The sequence below is a fragment of the Cupressus sempervirens genome, chromosome 10, assembly GCF_028749045.1.
Source record: "Cupressus sempervirens isolate cs-2001-9-10 chromosome 10, ASM2874904v1, whole genome shotgun sequence".
NCBI lineage: Eukaryota > Viridiplantae > Streptophyta > Pinopsida > Cupressales > Cupressaceae > Cupressus > Cupressus sempervirens.
In genome coordinates, this window is record NC_143127.1 from 264,373,778 (window position 1) to 264,391,409 (window position 17,632).

At 34.9% G+C, this 17,632-nt stretch overlaps 1 protein-coding gene across 4 annotated transcripts in view; it reads right to left on the reverse strand.

The window, feature by feature from the left end:
* Positions 1 to 414: 414 nt before the first annotated feature.
* The window catches only part of VIP4 (leo1-like family protein), a 40,294-nt gene continuing 23,076 nt past the window's right edge, over positions 415 to 17,632 (reverse strand). For all 4 annotated transcript variants that reach the window (XM_089807503.1, XM_089807501.1, XM_089807502.1 and 1 more), the window contains exons 7-13: positions 3,436 to 3,567; positions 2,996 to 3,175; positions 2,725 to 2,853; positions 2,304 to 2,414; positions 1,611 to 1,859; positions 1,248 to 1,391; positions 415 to 651 (exon numbers count right to left, since the gene is read on the reverse strand). In XM_089807503.1, coding sequence (XP_089663629.1) covers positions 1,269 to 1,391; positions 1,611 to 1,859; positions 2,304 to 2,414; positions 2,725 to 2,853; positions 2,996 to 3,175; positions 3,436 to 3,567 — 924 coding nt within the window. In that variant the 3' untranslated portion in view covers positions 415 to 651; positions 1,248 to 1,268. The remainder of the gene's footprint in view (positions 652 to 1,247; positions 1,392 to 1,610; positions 1,860 to 2,303; positions 2,415 to 2,724; positions 2,854 to 2,995; positions 3,176 to 3,435; positions 3,568 to 17,632) is intronic.

A 17,632-nucleotide genomic window follows, 5' to 3' on the forward strand; every position in this document is an offset into this window, starting at 1 on the left:
GTCCCAATCCATGCTGCTTGTACTCACATATGCAACCGGTAATGCTCAAACGAACCAGCCAACGAGCCAACTTCAAAAATCACTCATATGTTTGTCCTTATTGAACAAGTTTATACAAAACGACTTACCGATATCGCATAAACCATGTTGCTCAAAACCATGAGCTCAATAGACCATGAACCAAAATTTAATATTAGGCACTAAGCGATTCCCATGTTAAATATTTATCGCAATGTAACTACCATATTCACAAATCCCTATCCCACATGGTATCTACATCTTTAGATGCACCACTGTCAACTTTTGAAGTATTTACATTGTTGGCATCATGCAAGGTTTACAACACACCTTTCCCACAAAATTGACAATGAATAATCTCAAATTATTTTTACATTTTGGTACCAAACACTCATCAAACAAAATTTTAGTTTATTATTAAAAATAATAAAATGTATATTTACACCACAAATCATTAATAGTCATGTATTTGTGAATGTGTCTGTTTACTCCAGGGCATCAGGACGATAAAAGATGTGGCAGAACCCAATAGCCTGTAAAATTCACATCGTTCCACTGAAGCCACTTGTCCAGTGAAAATCCAATTACATATGGATCCAAAATAATTATGCCTTCATGCTTATTATGCCGAACCTGAAAATTCCAAATAATCTCACAAATGGTAATTTGGAAGGATGAAAAAATACAGATGCTAAAACACATGAATGTGCTGGTATGAATCTATAACTATATCGTACAAACATGAAACTAAGCACATTCTGCTTAGTGTATAATCTATGTTACCCCAGGTTTCCCGGACGGGGAATGTGGGGATGGGGAAACGGGTTTCCAGGACAGATTTTTTTTGCTCGGAGCAGGGGATGGCAAGGGACGGCAGTGGGAACAGCTATACAAAAAGTAGGAAAAATTTTAAATATACAAAGAAATTTTAAATATTCATATAAAAACATGGATAACGCATGCTTATATAAATTATAGAACCTTAACATATAATGTTTGTGTTAAATAATTTAACTTTAGAGTTCACATAAGAGTGGAAATCAAACAAATTATCAAAACTGAAACATTAATTTTATGGGACAGCCAAGGGAAAGGTTTCCGGAAGTTTCCGAGTTTCCGGGACGGGGGGACGTGGGCAAGGGGTCAATTTTTGCCAGAAACGCATCCCCGGGTAACATAGTGTATAACTCAAAGTTGAAATATAATAAACAACACAATTCATACATTACCTAATTTCTGGTAAATTCTGCTTAGTCCTCCTCACTCTCACTAACAACCACCCTTCTGCGCTGGGCAGGCTTACGGGGAGGTGACTCCTCCAAAGGAGAATCATCTCTCTCCTGTCTCTTTCTTTTATCTCCTCTTTCATCCTCCTGTACAAAAAAGTTGAAGTGAAATTTAGTGCTACATAAACAATAAGACAATATTAACACAAATGAAAATTGTCATTTACAGTGTACTTGATTTAAATGCAAACAATAACCAAACCCAGGCATTGTCAAAATTGGGGGGAATTTGCAGTCCCGAAAAGAAGCTGCTGAAACAATTTAATCATTTTCCAAGTAAAAAAGTAAAGTACTTTACTTCCATACCTCAGATTCCTCTTCTTCATCCTGCTGCACTTCATCCTCTTCCTCCTGTTCCTCAACCTCTTCTTCTTCAGCCTCCTCCTCAACATCATCTTGAACAGGTTCTTCCTCATCATCAAGGCCCTCACTTTCATATTCAGATACCTCTCTTTCACTCTCATCTGACATGGCTTCCTCAGCTTCACGTCTAGAAGGTCGCATAGGACGCCTATCTCTAGAATATTTAGGCTGACGCTCTCTTGAAGGTGGTTGCTGCATTAAAATCAAAATCATGACCAATAGTCAAATACAAGATTAAAAAAATAGTAGAGCAGGACAAAAGGAAACATGAGACTAATATATGTAGTTGATGAGCATGTAATGAAGGTGCATCTTATATCCAAAGATAAAATATCTACATAATAGAAACATGAGAATCTGTAATAATGAAATATCTAGCTAATGAGGATATAATATAGATAATATGTTATTGAAGAAAAAAAATGTGTAAAATGTTATGATGACAAAAATAGAAACATGTAAATCTGTAAAATCTTGTTGATCAACATATACAGTGTTGTACATAAACAATGTTACCATTGTCTGCAGGGATAAGGTCCACTTAGTTCCAGTAAGAGAAGAAACTCATGCTCTTACTGTATGACATTAAAATCGGTAGCCTGTGTTATCAAAAAGTGAAATTTTAATCCAAAATACCTTTTTAGCATTGATTATCCGTCTCTCAGCTCTGCCTTCTGCTTCTAATTCCTCTTGGAAACGGCGGGCATGCGCTCTTCGGTTCTCTGCATATCCATCCACTTCATCTTCCTAATCAACAAAATACTGAAAATTACTCTCACAACTCTGGAGATAATAAATATGCAAGAAATAGGCATACATTTTTAAAAAATCTTTCACTCGAAATCCTCTTTAATCAGATTTCCATCTACAATAATTAAACCCCTGTCAATTACAAAAAAACACATTCAAGTTACAGAAACACTTTGCAACTTGATATACATGAGACTGTGTGTCCTTGGTTTCAAAATGTTCAAACCAAAAGGATAATCTACTCAATTTTTTCGCAAACTCAATCTTACTCGATCAAAATCAAAGCATTAATCAAATAACAAATCACCTCCAGTGCTTCCTCCAGATATCCTGGGGAAAGCTGTTGCTCCTTCTCACGAACAGGTGCATATTTGCGGCTAATTTTCTCCTGCTTTCGATGAAGATCTTCTCTGCTTCTGATTCTTTGCTCCAAAGCCTGCAAAGTATCCAAGATTTAGGTAGCAGAAAAATATGTTCTAAAAACTCTACTAGTGTTTTATTTCCATTGCAACAATGCATGATTTTGATTATCTTGAAGAAGTTGCAATTATTTATATAACACTTGAAAATCGTAATACCTTTTCCTTTTCCTCCTTCTCCCTCTCTGGATCAGTGTTTGTTATGACATTTTTCACTTTATAACTCTTCTTATGCCGAGAATCAACAAGAGCAGTCAACAACTTGTGTGACTTTGAAGATAAAGAAGATGGCATAAATCTCATCTTATGCTGTAGCCGCCCTTGAGATTGCAAAATTCCCTGATCAAAAAAGATATCAGCAGAGAATCAAAATATAACAAACCATATCTCATCCGTCCCATATCTTCATATCTTGAACAGATGAGCTTCTTTCAAAGGATCTAAAAATCTTTATTGAATGACAAATATTCATAAGATCATTTGTTGAAAATTTGAAATTCATAATTGAAATATAGCCTTCCCAAATTGGACTTGGGGGTAAATTAAAATCATTTCTTAACCCTAAACCTCAAATTTAAAAAGCATTTAAGTCGACATACCTTTCCATGTCGTACAAATAGATGAGCATTATCATGTCTTGCATTTTGAACAGATATATCAAGCACTTCATTTCCAATAAGCAACTGCATACTGCCATCTGACCACCTCACAAAGCGGGCATTGCTTTCAGCCTGCAGTTACAACATTAATTTAACCACAGATCTCTTTGTTCCTGGTTTACCAAAATAAATTATACCTATACAAGGAAAATGATTCCTATGATAACAAGTCATTGTAATTATATATATAATTAAATTTTTTGAAATGTTCAAGGCAGAATCCTCGTAGCCAGTTTAAGGAAAATATCAAGCAGCATTGGATAGGACATATATAAAGCTAGCACCGCTTAAAAGTACATGTGCCATCATCATCCATTTCAATAGAAGATTTGAGTTTAGACAGAGAAAAAAAACTGTAGATGCAAATCTTTCAAATGTCAAAAAATGAGACATGAAAAAATGCAGGTTCAATCAGCAGTATCAACAAGACAAGAACTAACGGAAAACATATCATCAAAAATTAATCAGAACTTCAAAAACCTAGAAAAAAACATTGCACCAGAATATAAGAAAAATGGCAATTGAGTTCTAATTGTGGCTACCCAATTGTAGCAAAGATTGATACTTCACCAGTATCACTACAGAAGCCCTTCGACTTGTTTAAAAATATTAAATAGTTTGAATTTTTCAGCACATCCTAAACAGGTAAAAACTGCACAAGAATGGTGCCAATCAGTCATTCAAACCAATCATATAAGTTTATAACCATCGCTCCTATTGCTTAATGGTAACAAAAACTCTAGATCTCAAATATGTAATCAAATACTTCTGGATCATTGCCTTCAATTGTTCAATTAGAATTTCCAAGATAAGCTCCAACCAGATTTGAAATTTCCATTTCTCAATAAATGGATTTTCATTGTGTAAAAAGATGATTTGTGTGGAAAACGTGATAATTGTAATTTTAAATCATGCACTGCCAATGACATCGTGAAAGAAAAAGTAATATGAAAGAGTAAAATAACTGCATACATACAAACATTTCTGTCCAAAAGTGACTGAAGTAGGTAAATAGAATTTAAAAATTATTAATGTGAAGTAATTGGCAAAATATTTGATGTATTAACAAATGACCAAAACAATTATAAAGAACTAACAAATGTACACAATAGAAAGTTTCTAAACTGAAGAAGATAGTAGAAACGATCTTATCTACCTAATTTGCATAATATACAAAAGAATATCAAAATCCTTGCACAGGTCTTGTTTGATTTCTGCAATTGAATGTGTTGAACTGCCAGTAATAATCAAGTTGTCCACATAGACAATAAGAAAGAGAACATCATCACCAAAACGTTTGATACAAATTATTGCCAGCAGGGCTACGCTGAATACCATGAGCAACCAAATACTGATCAATCCTGATGTAACACGCTTGAGGGGCCTGTTTGAGTCCATAGAGTGCTTTCTTTAGTCAACATAGTTAGTGGTCTTTGCCTACAACCTTGAAACCAGGAGGTTGTGTCATGTAGACTTCTTCCTACAACTCACCCTTGCGGAAGACATTCTTAACATCCATCTGATGGACTTTCCATCCAAACTGAGCTGCAATGACAAGAAGACAAATTGAACTCATCTGGGCAGGAGCAAATGTCTACTCATAGTCAATGCTCTCTTGTTGTGTGAATTGAGCAACTAATCTGGCCTTGAATTTATCTAAAGTACCATCTACATGATACTTGACCTTATACACCCATTTCTTCATTGGAGAAAGATTAGAGAGAACCCATGAGTTGTTGTTCATAAGACTCTGGTATTCTGTATCCATAGCATGTTCCCACTTTGGACGCCCTTTTGCCTCTTCAAATGTCTGAAGCACATTAATACTATGAAGGCTGGTCATGACAGCAAAGTTAACTATATCTTGTTGCTTACCATTACTTCTTGAAGATCTACCATCAATAGCTCATCAGGATGAAGAGTACTAATGGTCTTAGCCCACTATTTAGGATAGAGTATATGTGGCAACATCAGATGGAGAAGTAATAACAAGAGTTGGAGAGGGAAGAGGTTGTCTAGGTGGAAGATTAGCATCATCTAGAGGAAAGTTAGGTGATGCATCATCAAATACAAAACCTGTGTCATCCCTCCCACTAGGTGAACCCAATGGAAGATGGGCACCCAAATAAGAATCCTTTAGTGGTTGATCCTCAGGATTCAGCACAAACAAGGAAAGCTGAAACGATCATTGTTCTTCATGAAAGACAACATTGTGACTGAAGATAAGATGATCAATGTCTACATCAATCAGTTGGTAAGCCTTATGGTTGTCACTATATCTTGTAAACATAAGCTTCCGACTATTGGAATCTAACTTAAAGAGTTGAGGATCTGGAAACCATTCAGACGCTAAAGAGCCAAAAACTTTCAAGTGATTGATCCTAGGTTTGTGACCAATCCAACCTTCCTCAGGAGTCTTCCCCTTAACTGCATATGTAGGAAATTGATTAAGGAGATAGACCGTCGTAAACACTACTTCTACCCAATGTTTCTTGAGAACATCTATATGCTCCATAATAGACTTGGCCATTTCTATAAAGGTGTGGTTGCAACGTTCTACAACATCATTTTGTTGAGTGTATAGTGTGGTTAGATGGCGTTTTATGCCATGTGTATCATAGAGATAGAGAAAGAAGTAGAACAAAACTCCCCACTTTTTATGTCATGTTTTATGATGCCATCTTGCACATTTCCCAAAAGCAGAGGAAATGAGAAATAAAGAAGTGGCAATCATGAAACTTAAAACACAAATCCCAATGCAGAAAACAAAGGCAGATTCAGTTACAAATTTCACAAAATAATTAAGTATTCCTGGCACAGATTTCAAGAAAAAACTGTGTGACCCAGAAGAGATCTCGAAAAACCCACAAGGAGTTGGGTAGAACAAAATTCAGATTGGTACAAAATTTGAGGCACAAAATCCGAGACACCCACAATACGACGACCCAATCGAGGTTTCAAAAAACCTCCCAAGAATCTGCAATTAGATTTTAAATTTGGCAAAGAAACTGAGTTTCAAACAAAGCCATAGCCCTCTGTAGAAGCCTTCAAGAAATCGCAAACAAGTTGTAAAAGAAGGATGAAATCATGGCCACAAAAGATAGAAGACACAAAGAAAACCTAAGCAGCAAAGAAAGGGTGTCGTATGCAAAGAGCCCATTGAACTGAATACAATTCAGACAAAGGTTGATGACATTAATGGTGCACAGGATGATAAGTGGAAGTCCTCGAATGAAAAATAGTCTAAGGAAAAAAATCGCACAGGCTGAGAAGACGTGATGTGTAGTATTGTCACCTTTTTCTCCAGAAATCTGAGCTGTGGAAGGATGCTCAATGAGTCATTAAAAAAAATGAGCCAAGAAACCTCAATGTTTTGCAAAAAGAACGATCCACAATACCCACAAAAATAGGGGCAGGGATGACCATGTACGGGATTTGCAGAAGCAATGGCTACAAAAATTCTCGTCAGGTTTTAGACAGAGAGCCACAAGCCAAAAATTATGTGCAGGGAAAAAATCACTTTTCAAAAAAACTAGAGAAAACCATTATTTTTGTAGGAGGCTCTGATACCATATTACTAAGAAGTAACTGGTAAAATATTTGATGTATTAACAAACGATCAAAATAATCATTATAAAGAATTTACGTATGCACAAAATAGCAAGTTTCTAATAAGAAATTAAAGAAGATCATAGAAACAATCTTATCTACCTAATTTACATAATATACAAAAGAAGACCATTAAACTAATATAATAATATTCTAATAAAAATACATTGCCACACAAGAAAACTAAGGTCAGGTGCTGATAAAGTGAATAACAACTAAGAAATTAAAAATAAAAACAATAGAAGCGAGAAAGAAGAGAGGGGAAACCTAAGGTTTGTAACCATGGCAATAATTTACAAGTGATAACATAGGTATCCATTTGAGGAAAGGGCCCCCCAAGAAAGGCTGCGAACAAAAACAAGCCAATGCTGAAACTAATGATTGGTGACTGGAAATCAATGCCATTAACTATATCAACGCTTGCAGCAGATAAGCAAGAATTGGACACATCAAATTCACCAATGCAAAACAGTGTAGGATCTAACACATTTCATGAGGGAAAATCCTGGGCTAATGGAAAAATATTCAGTACCCCTAAAAGGAAAAATATACTTGCTCATAAACTTCTTGTGACACCAAACAGAATATTTTACTATTTCCCCAACTATGATCTATCCTAGCCAAAATCGATCATAATGTCCACCACAACCACTTACCCAGATGAAGAATGAATAAATGTCCATGGAAGCTTGCCTTCTATGTGTGAAGTAAAGAGATACAAGAAAAGAACAGCACACTAGATGGCCTTCTAAGCCTGTTATGATGGTCTACAATAAGCATTTAGGAGTAACTAAAGACAACTTTCCTGAAGCATGAACCTTGCTGAAAGTAGAGTTAATAGCTCTCTACAACCATTTCCAATTCTAGCATATATATATATATATAGAATTGATGATTAATCAAATGCAGTAATGTTTAACCAATAACCATTGGAGATTAACTCTAGATCAATTCAATCCAACTGAAGCTACAACATTAACACTCCTAATTAGCTAGGAAGGATTGTTATAGAACACATTATGCTCTCAAGCATATAGAGAGAGAACATCTCAATATGATATTCTTGGAATAACATGTTTAAAGATATCAACATATATCCATTGAAACAGATATAATCAGTCTGATGCTATATCATCAACACTCCCTCTTAGCGAGGAAGGATTTAAACAACACAACCATCTCACAAAATGGTGATCTGATTTTGAGAAATCTTATCAACCTCACATTCTTTTCTGATATGAGCACTAGCATCAACACCAAGATGCGCCTATCAACAAGAATATCATATCCTAGAGTTTTAAGTGATCTGATTTCTAGCACACTCCAGGACAATACTGAATGTAGTCTATCAAATAACAACCTTGATCTCAAGGACAACAAAGTAGTCTCCATTATGATAAGTATCACGATCTCCGGCACACTTTGGGACATCAACTTAATGTAGTCTATCATGGTACGTTAGTTATCATGATCTTTGACACATTCCGGAACAAATTAATGTGGTCTATCATGATAATAGATCAAGAACTCAAGAACAAAAGTAATATGATCTCCGGCACATTCCAGGACAGCAACTTAATGTAGTTTATCATGAAACATTCGTTATCATGATCTTCGGCACATTCTAGGACAACTTAATGTAGTCCATCATGATAACAAGTCAAGCCATTGCTAAGATCGTCACCTTAGAATAGCGACCTCACAACACAAACATCGATGAAAGATTGTCAACTCTCATCATGTTTTCCAACAAAATCATGTACAAACTCACATGATATCCACCTTGAACCATGTCAGAGGGTGGATCTACCATAGCTGCTCCTAGAGGGTGGAATAAGAGCTTTCACCTTAAACTCCTCTCTCATAGAGAAGAATGCATTACAAGGAATTTCACCTCGAACTTTCCTTTCGTAGAGAAGAACTCATTAACAAGGAATTGCACCTCGAAATTCTCCCTTTAAACAAAGATTCTAGGAAGCCAAATCCTCTAGTTGCTCCCTTAGAATCTCTCTTTTTTTAAGGATGCCTGTGATAAACTGTTGGACTCCCTCTAAATCTGATATCAATCTTCCGACTTTCTGGTGACAAGTCGTCACCTCCTCATGATGTACACAGGGGTAGGCCCATCAAAATCACACAATCACACATGTATTTTTAGACTCCCTCTTAATATAGAAGAATACTATAAACTCAATATTCAAAGATATTCACTTCAAGAGCCTCACTTTATCCATCCTAATCATCAAATGGCTAATGAATTCTACATTACAACTTTTTTGAAGCTACTATCATAAGATTGAGTTTGCACAATATTTGCTAGCATGTGTAAAGCACCAACCTTCTTTTCCTACAAGAATTTTCTTAGACATAAAGGAAAAGATCAAGGCAAATGGCTTTTTATAGTACATATAGAAATACAATTAAGAGAGAATACAGTGAGTAGAGAAATGTAATACTCAAAGACAACAAATAATTATCTGCACATGAATGGAACATCTTCCCTTCAAAGATGGTTATGTGGGAATAGAACATTGTTTATCATTTCCACCCCACAATCTGAAGTTCCCACCCTTATATTGTTGAACAATTTTGCATCATATTCAATTATGGCCATCTTCTCTTTGTTCTTCTTTGCAAAGAATCATCCTTGGAGATCAAGGGAAAGAACAAGAGCATAATAAAGAAAATGACTCTTATATTACATGCATAGTTAAGAGATTGATTATTATATGCAAACACAATTATTATTCAAGAGTGAATAATCAAGAATACTTATCTAATGGATCATTAACATTCCTAATGCACCATTCTTCTCTTCCCAATGCTATCCTTCACGATGTGAGTCCTTTATATGTATGTGAGAGTCTTGATTTGTAGTTTCTTCTAGCATCACAATGCAAATTGTAGTTGGCATTTTATATGAAATTCACACCAATCCCAAAATAAATGTGTTGCAATCTCAAAGATGCCCCTATAACTCCTTATTATATAATGAGTCTTGCCAACAATCAATTTATGCTGAATGTGTAGACTGCTTCTTTAATAACAACATGAGCAGCTCTCCTTGTCTATCAAACATCATGATGGTTGAAATTTCATTTGGAAGTGATGCTTCCAGCAATCGTGATCATAACAATGTGTTTAGTTTGGCAAGGGCAACTCCCACTTGTCTCTGGTTAGGGTCATCTGCATGCCCACATCTTCAACACATTTAGGTAAGTGATTACAGGAAGGATTACAAGAGCAAATGGAACATTAAAAATAGGTTGCCAAATAATGAAGATAGATTGTGTGCTTGGGAGTAATGCTTTACATCAACAAGTATTGATTTCTTTATGCAACTAGATCTGACATCTTCCACAAAATGTTGATTCTGATTGATATTTCAGACCTGGAAATTCAGTCAATAATAACTTGTCATATCCCTCCAATTGGAATCTCCTTATCATTTACCATTATCATATTCATGTCCATTCTTCATGCAGAAGCCATTTCCAACAACCGATTCTCCTCAGCAACACTTAATTCAACCAACATTCTTCAACAATATGCTAATGCAATGCAGCATTCTAAATGGTATTCAATAATATGTGATTATTTGGATATGTGTGATACTTGAAGATCTCCTCTCACTTCATATATCTAATGATCTTTGCAATGTTCTCCAAAGTAAGTTTTTCTGTATTGACTTTCTAATCATTGTGATTTTGTAGCATTATATTCATGATAAGATCATTTCATAGATGATAGTCTAACTTTCAAATCACAGGACACGTCCATTCCTTATGTCGTAGAGTATTATCATCAAGTGATGTGCAGACCAAGATGAAACAGGTATTCTTATATTGAGATTTTACCAATGATTCACCATTTTGGAAATTAGTGGTCTTGCTAATTGTCACTTCTTGCATGTAGCAATTTTTAATTGATAATATTTCATATCAGTTGATGATTTCCATTCTAAATACTTGAAAACATCTTTATTGTGAGACTCTAACATGTATATGGAAGTGAAGGTTTCATAAGTGCACAATTGAAATGCATACAAAAAACTATGAAACTCCTTTGTTTATATAACTATATTTCTCGTCATTGACAGTTGGCTTGATTTTAATTTAGATGGGATGTTGACTTTGCTTCCAAACATTGATTCCAATAGATGAGAACGATCATATAGATTCTCCAGTGACATCTAATAGACAATATCTGAATGATTACCAATTCGTAGCACCCCAAAACAGTACATTGGCTGTGTTCAAACACTACCGTATATTATTTGTCTTGATAATCAACTATTTATGGAAGACTTTAGACTTCAATTACAATCATTTAATAATTTGCTAATATTGAAATTGCCACGTAGATTGTGTAGCCGAGTAGATAGACTCCCAGTTGCTCAGCACGGGACATACTCCACATACTTAACACCCCACATATTCTGCACAAGTATTCCATGTACTCTGCGCACAAGATAATCCATGTACCCTGTACCTTATATGTTGATAAATCACTTATTTGTAGAAAGGTGAAGTATATATTTGAATATTTGTGGAGGGGTCAAATCCCATATGTTCCCTGTGGTCTTATATTTGACTCAGTATATGTTATTTCCTATTGTTTAAACGTGTGATCCCCTCCATATTTGGTGGTATTCATAGTCCAAAATTATCTATCATTTGGTATGTACATGTATCGTTAGAATGAACATATCCTGCAAACAATATAATACACAATGGCAAATTCATATCATCCAAGTCATTTTCGTAAGTCATCCTTCTTAATTATCACCTTTGTTAGTGGTGGGCCCGCTAGTATTGTCCTTGACTTTCTTTATTAATCAGCAATCCCTTAATAATTGCTTTTTCTTTTTATGGTTTTCTTCAATGATGCCCTTTTGATTCGTAGGTTTTGAATATGTCTTCTCATATATATTTCTCCTCGTTATTTGAACCGAGACCCTGCTAGAATAAGACAAGGTCAAGATCAACAAACTGCTCAATTCTATCGACCATAGATAGGCCTACACTCCTGTGGGAATTCCTCAACTACTCATATCCATGGGTGACCTCTTTCACAATCACTCATCAGAGTGTATTCAATTCATGCAACCAATGCTACAGAAAAAGTAGTTGCAGCTTGGTCTCACCTTGCTTGTAGCTTCTACTAGGTTAACCCGAATGTCAGCTCCCATCATGAAAGGCACATCATGTCTGCTGAGGAGGATCTTTGTTTGACGCACATTGTGTCCTTTATTGCCTGCAATATATGGTACGTTCTTTTCCACATCATTTCTCTATGTTGACGGGTTGAACCAATAATGGATCGCCTAAATAATGCATAAATAAGGCTTCGCATTGGCAATAATGGATGTCATTTAAGTGAAGACCAATCCTAACCAATAATGGATCGCAATGTGTTTGCATTGCTCTATATATTCTGATTGTCACTATAAATCTCCAACATTGTATCTTTTTATTAAAATCGATGTTAAGCTTATTTCATTTCTAGCAGACGCACATAGACTTCTAGACCAAGCACTATTTGTCACTCTGCTATTTTCAGGCATTATGGACGTTACTGATGTATTTCCCCATATAGCGGAATGACAGATCTACTCCCAGCTTGGCTCTGATACCATGTTAGGTTATACAATCGCTGCGAGTGTAATGGCACTGCCTAATGTTGTGATATGTGTTTTCCAAGTGCAGATTTGAATGCATATATATAGGAGTAGAAGAGACATGTCTCACAAAGAGACATGCCTTTATAATAATCAATATTGGTTATTGTAAGTTGATTTCCATTAGACATTATTAACAAATATATATATACATATATATATATATATATATATATATATATAATTGATGATTAATCAAATGTAATAATGTTTAACCAATAACCATTGGGGATTAACTCTAGATCTATTCAATCCGACTGAAGCTACAACATTAATAACTCCTCCCCATGGTCAACAAACATTATCGAACTAAAAAGGACCTATCACGGATACATCTTGACCATTATCACTTTAAAGGTTTTAACAGTCCATAATAACAGCATAATCACAGTGCAATTTGCATTGCACTTTTATGTAAATTATATTAAAAAAATGTAATAGGGAAACCAATTTTTTAGACTAGTTAACTGGATAGGTAATGCTATTATTTTAATGCATAGCCCATCACAAGTAAGATACTAGGAAACTCCACAGACCAACAGAAGTAAAGCTATAAAAATTTCCACTAATACATGAACTTAAGAAAAAAGAGTTACAAGACTTTGCAAGTCTGACCTCGACTCAGCAAGTCCAAGCTCAAGACAGCTCTGCTGAGTCTGTAGAGCCTGGGACTCGGACTTGGCCGAATGTAATTGAGTGTGCCAGACTCAATAGAATCATCGAGTCTTAAGCTTGGGATTCGCGCTCAGTAGAAAAGCTCTAAACAGGGGAAAAGACATTTTTAATTGTTTTCACTTTTTCATTTTACGTTTATAAACATCTCTCAATCCTAAAAAGTTGATTTTATTGTTTGCAAACACAAGGAAAAGATGCATTTGAGCAAAATATTGAAGCATTGAACAGCAGATCAGCAGATCGTTCGATTTAGTAGCTTGCGTTCACGCATTTAGAAGAGTTAAAAGAAGGATTTGGAGGAGGCCTCTACAAATTTGAAATGCATTTCTAACGAAAGAATTTTAAAAACATCTAATCACTAGTAGCCTCAATGTCAAGCCAACAGTCCCTTACGAGATCCTCTTAGAAGAAGCTGGTAGGTTTCCAATTGAGGCTTCAGCAATCATTCGTTTGCTAAGTTACTTAAAAAAGGTTGGAAATATGCATAAGCACCACTGACCAAAGATGGTTGTTGAGGGAAAATGTGGAAGAAACAACGTAGCAAGTGGATGGACAAATGGAAAATAAATTTTCATCTGTGCCCAAACTAATGAGGAGATTGTAAAAGTGGGAGTTAGAAAAAATCAAGAATGTCATCTGGACAAAACAGCTAGGAAGCAAATAAGCATATTATGTCAAAGAATTATGTGGGAACATGATGATAAAAACTATTTAAGGTCCACAATCAAAGGAAAGGTCAAAATTATAATTGCACGATTGAGGACAAGCGAAAGAGCCCGTAATTTTTTCAGCAAAGGAGTGATGGAAACTGAATGGCATTTTATCAAAGAATACTTGCTTGTTATTGACAAAGACCGAGAGGTCTATAAATACAAAAGAAAAGATGTCAAATTGCCAGTGATGACCAAATCATCCACATAAATAACTAAAAGGATGATGTCACTATCAGTACTCTTGATGTACAAATTTGAGTCTAACGAACTCCTCTTGAAGCCTTGATCACTGGGTACTTATCAATTGTTATGTACAATGCCCTAGAGGCCTACATTAAGCCATAGAGAGCTTTCACCAATTTGAGAAAATAATTTTGAAAAATATTGCTATGATAATTTTGAACAAGAAATTATACTATTTTTGAAAAAATTCAAATAATTGGCTCTGATACCATATTACGGAAGTAATTGGCAAAATACTTGCTTGTTAGTAACAAAGATCAAGAGGTCTATATATACAAAAAAATAAAGCGACGTTTCCTTAGGAAATAGAAATATTCTATTCTAGCTAAAAGAAAACTAAAGAAAGCTAACAGATAACTACAACTAACTAATATTTGATATTCTATTCTAGCTAAAAGAAAGCTAAAGAAAGCTAACAGATAACTACAACTAACTAATATTTGAAACAATCTAATATTTACAATAGATTACAAACAGAGAACCATTAACTAATTATAGAAGCTTTTCTATTATCGTAATAGAGCATTCAAGGATATCCATTGTCAAAACAGAGACAACTTAAAGGTAAGCAATCTGAATGAACTTTTTGAAGATGCAAATTTGCAGAAAATGGTAAGTTTATTACTTTGAATCCACAACACAAAAGTCAACATGAAGCAAACTATTTTGTTATCTCCTAGTCCCTTAGACCACAGGTCTCATGGACCTCATTAAAATTCCTTCATTTACTTTTGCAGCAAATTTAACAAGGTGAGTCACATTTTTTTGTTGTTTTCTTTTTACTTTCGTATTTTCATTTTATTGTACATTTGTTTTAGGTTTGTTTTACTATGTTAATGGAAAAAATAAGAAACCCTAATTTTTTTTCCATCATTTTATTTTTAATTCAATTAGAATGTGTAGAATTTGTAGACATTGATTTTTATCATTTATGATATATTGCAGCAAAATGTCTCAACCTACCAGTATTGGTAACCTAAATGTGAACCCAACTAAAAAGGATAGGGCTTGGAAACATGTCATCCCCAGATCAAAAAAAGAAGTAACATGTTTCCATTGCAAAGCAAAATATAGTAGGGAAGGCATTAACCAGTTCAAATATCACCTTGCACATATATCAAGGCATAATGCCAAACCATGCAAAATGGTACCAATTGATGTTATATGTGAAGTACAAACTCATTTAGAGGAATTTGAAGAGAAAAAATAATTAAAACAAAAGGCTTCTTCAATTCCTTCACCTTCATTGGTGGAGAGGCTTCTCCAATTCCTTAAAAGTTAACCTTCATTTCCTACATCCACAAGTAGTCGCAGTGACAATGTGAGCATTGGGCTTTGGATTCGTAAAAAGAAACCCGCATTGGATTCACTTTTTGTTTCATGCATGACTCTAAGTGCCCAACCATTGCTCAAGAGCATGGGTTGGACCAAGGAGAAGCATACATTGTGAAAATTACAATTGGAGGTTTTTGGTTCTACAACCCCCTTCCATTTCATGAAGCGAGGTATTCATTATTATTTTGAAATTAATGTCTTGATTTTCTTGTTTTGAAGTGTATAATAAATTGATTATTTTAATTTTTAAAGCGAAAATTAAAAAACTTAATACTTATTCTATTTATTGAATTTGTTTTACGTCTCCTTATCAATAAATTATGATAAATGCCTTTACTATTTGTGGCATAGGGTTCAAAGCCCCTAATGATGAGGAGCTTAGAGGTCCTATTTTGAGTCAAACTATGGCTGATATCAAAGCCACAATCTATGAACAGCATATGGTATGAAGGAGGAAGTGTTGCACCATCATGACTGATGGTTGGACCATCAGAAGTATACACTGATGAATTTTCCTATCTCCTCTTTAGTAATTGTGCTTAATACTTTATAGAGTATATTGATTTAGTGGTAAGTTTTTATACTTACTACTTTGTAAAGTATATTGATTAAGTGGTAAGATTTTAAATTTTCATTTTACTAAATCTCTTTTTTCTCTTTCTCAAGTGGCTCAGTGTTTTTTATGTCAATTGATGCTTTAGGAAAAATGAAAAATGCAGTGTATCTTTGTGAGGTCTTAAAGGAAGTGTTGTAGGATGTGGGTGAGTTGAACGTGGCTCAAAAAGTCACAAGTAATGCATCAAATTATGCAACTATAGGTAAAAGATTTCTTATGAGGAGGTGCCCCACTTTGTTTTGGATTCTTTGTGCTACTCATTGCCTTGACCTCGTATTAATAGATCTTGGCAAACTTCCCTGATGAAAACTATAAAGTTTCTACAAATTCTGTTATAAATCAGACTTAGATAATACCTTCTATATGCTTGCTGAAGATGATCTTCCTTCTACAGCCTTGTATAAAGAGATGTCAATAATATTTTATTATTCTGAAATGTTCTATTTCTGCAATTATTCGTATAGGGCAGACTTGCTTAAAGGAGCAGTTCTATTTCTACAATTATTCGTATAGGGCAGACTTGCTTAAGGAGCAAACTGTATGTTCTTCTTGTGTGTCCTTTAACTACAACCACACCCTATTAAATATAGAACCAAGGGGCATGTCCTTACAAAGGACATGTCCCTTCCAAAGTCAGCTTTGAACTCTTAAAATCGGCGACTTTCCAAGAAAAAATTAGTTTAATACCTAAACTAACCAAGGAGATTAGTTAGTTCATAAAACAGTTGTCCAAGATAGGTGCCGATACCTATTACAAAGATAAGACAATTATATAAAGACTTAAGAAGGGATCTAATGCAAGAACAGATCAGTACGATCTGTAATCAGATCAGTATGATTTAAAGTTACAGAATTAACTAAAACATGTGTAAAGCACACAAGGAATATTTGTAAATTCACATATTATCATACTTGGATCCTCAACCTTGCAAAGATTTCTTGAGGGAATACGTGTGTTAATGGATACGCTTGCAAATGCAGGATGGAATAATTTCCCTACTCTTATACGCACAGTATCCTTTCAGAAGAGCAGGACTTGGTCCCAAGGTTAGCATAGGATTCCTCTTCTAGCAAAAAGCCAGTAAATCCAAAATTTAGAGCTATGCACTTTGATTTAGCAAGTAATCATTAATTAATTCACTTGAGTGGGCAGTTGTGATGCCCCTCTAATCTGAAAGAAGTCATAGCTTTATTAATACAAATCGCCAGCCAGACAACTGTTAGCAAATAGGAGTGACCTCCCTGAACTTGGTGTTCAAATGAGGC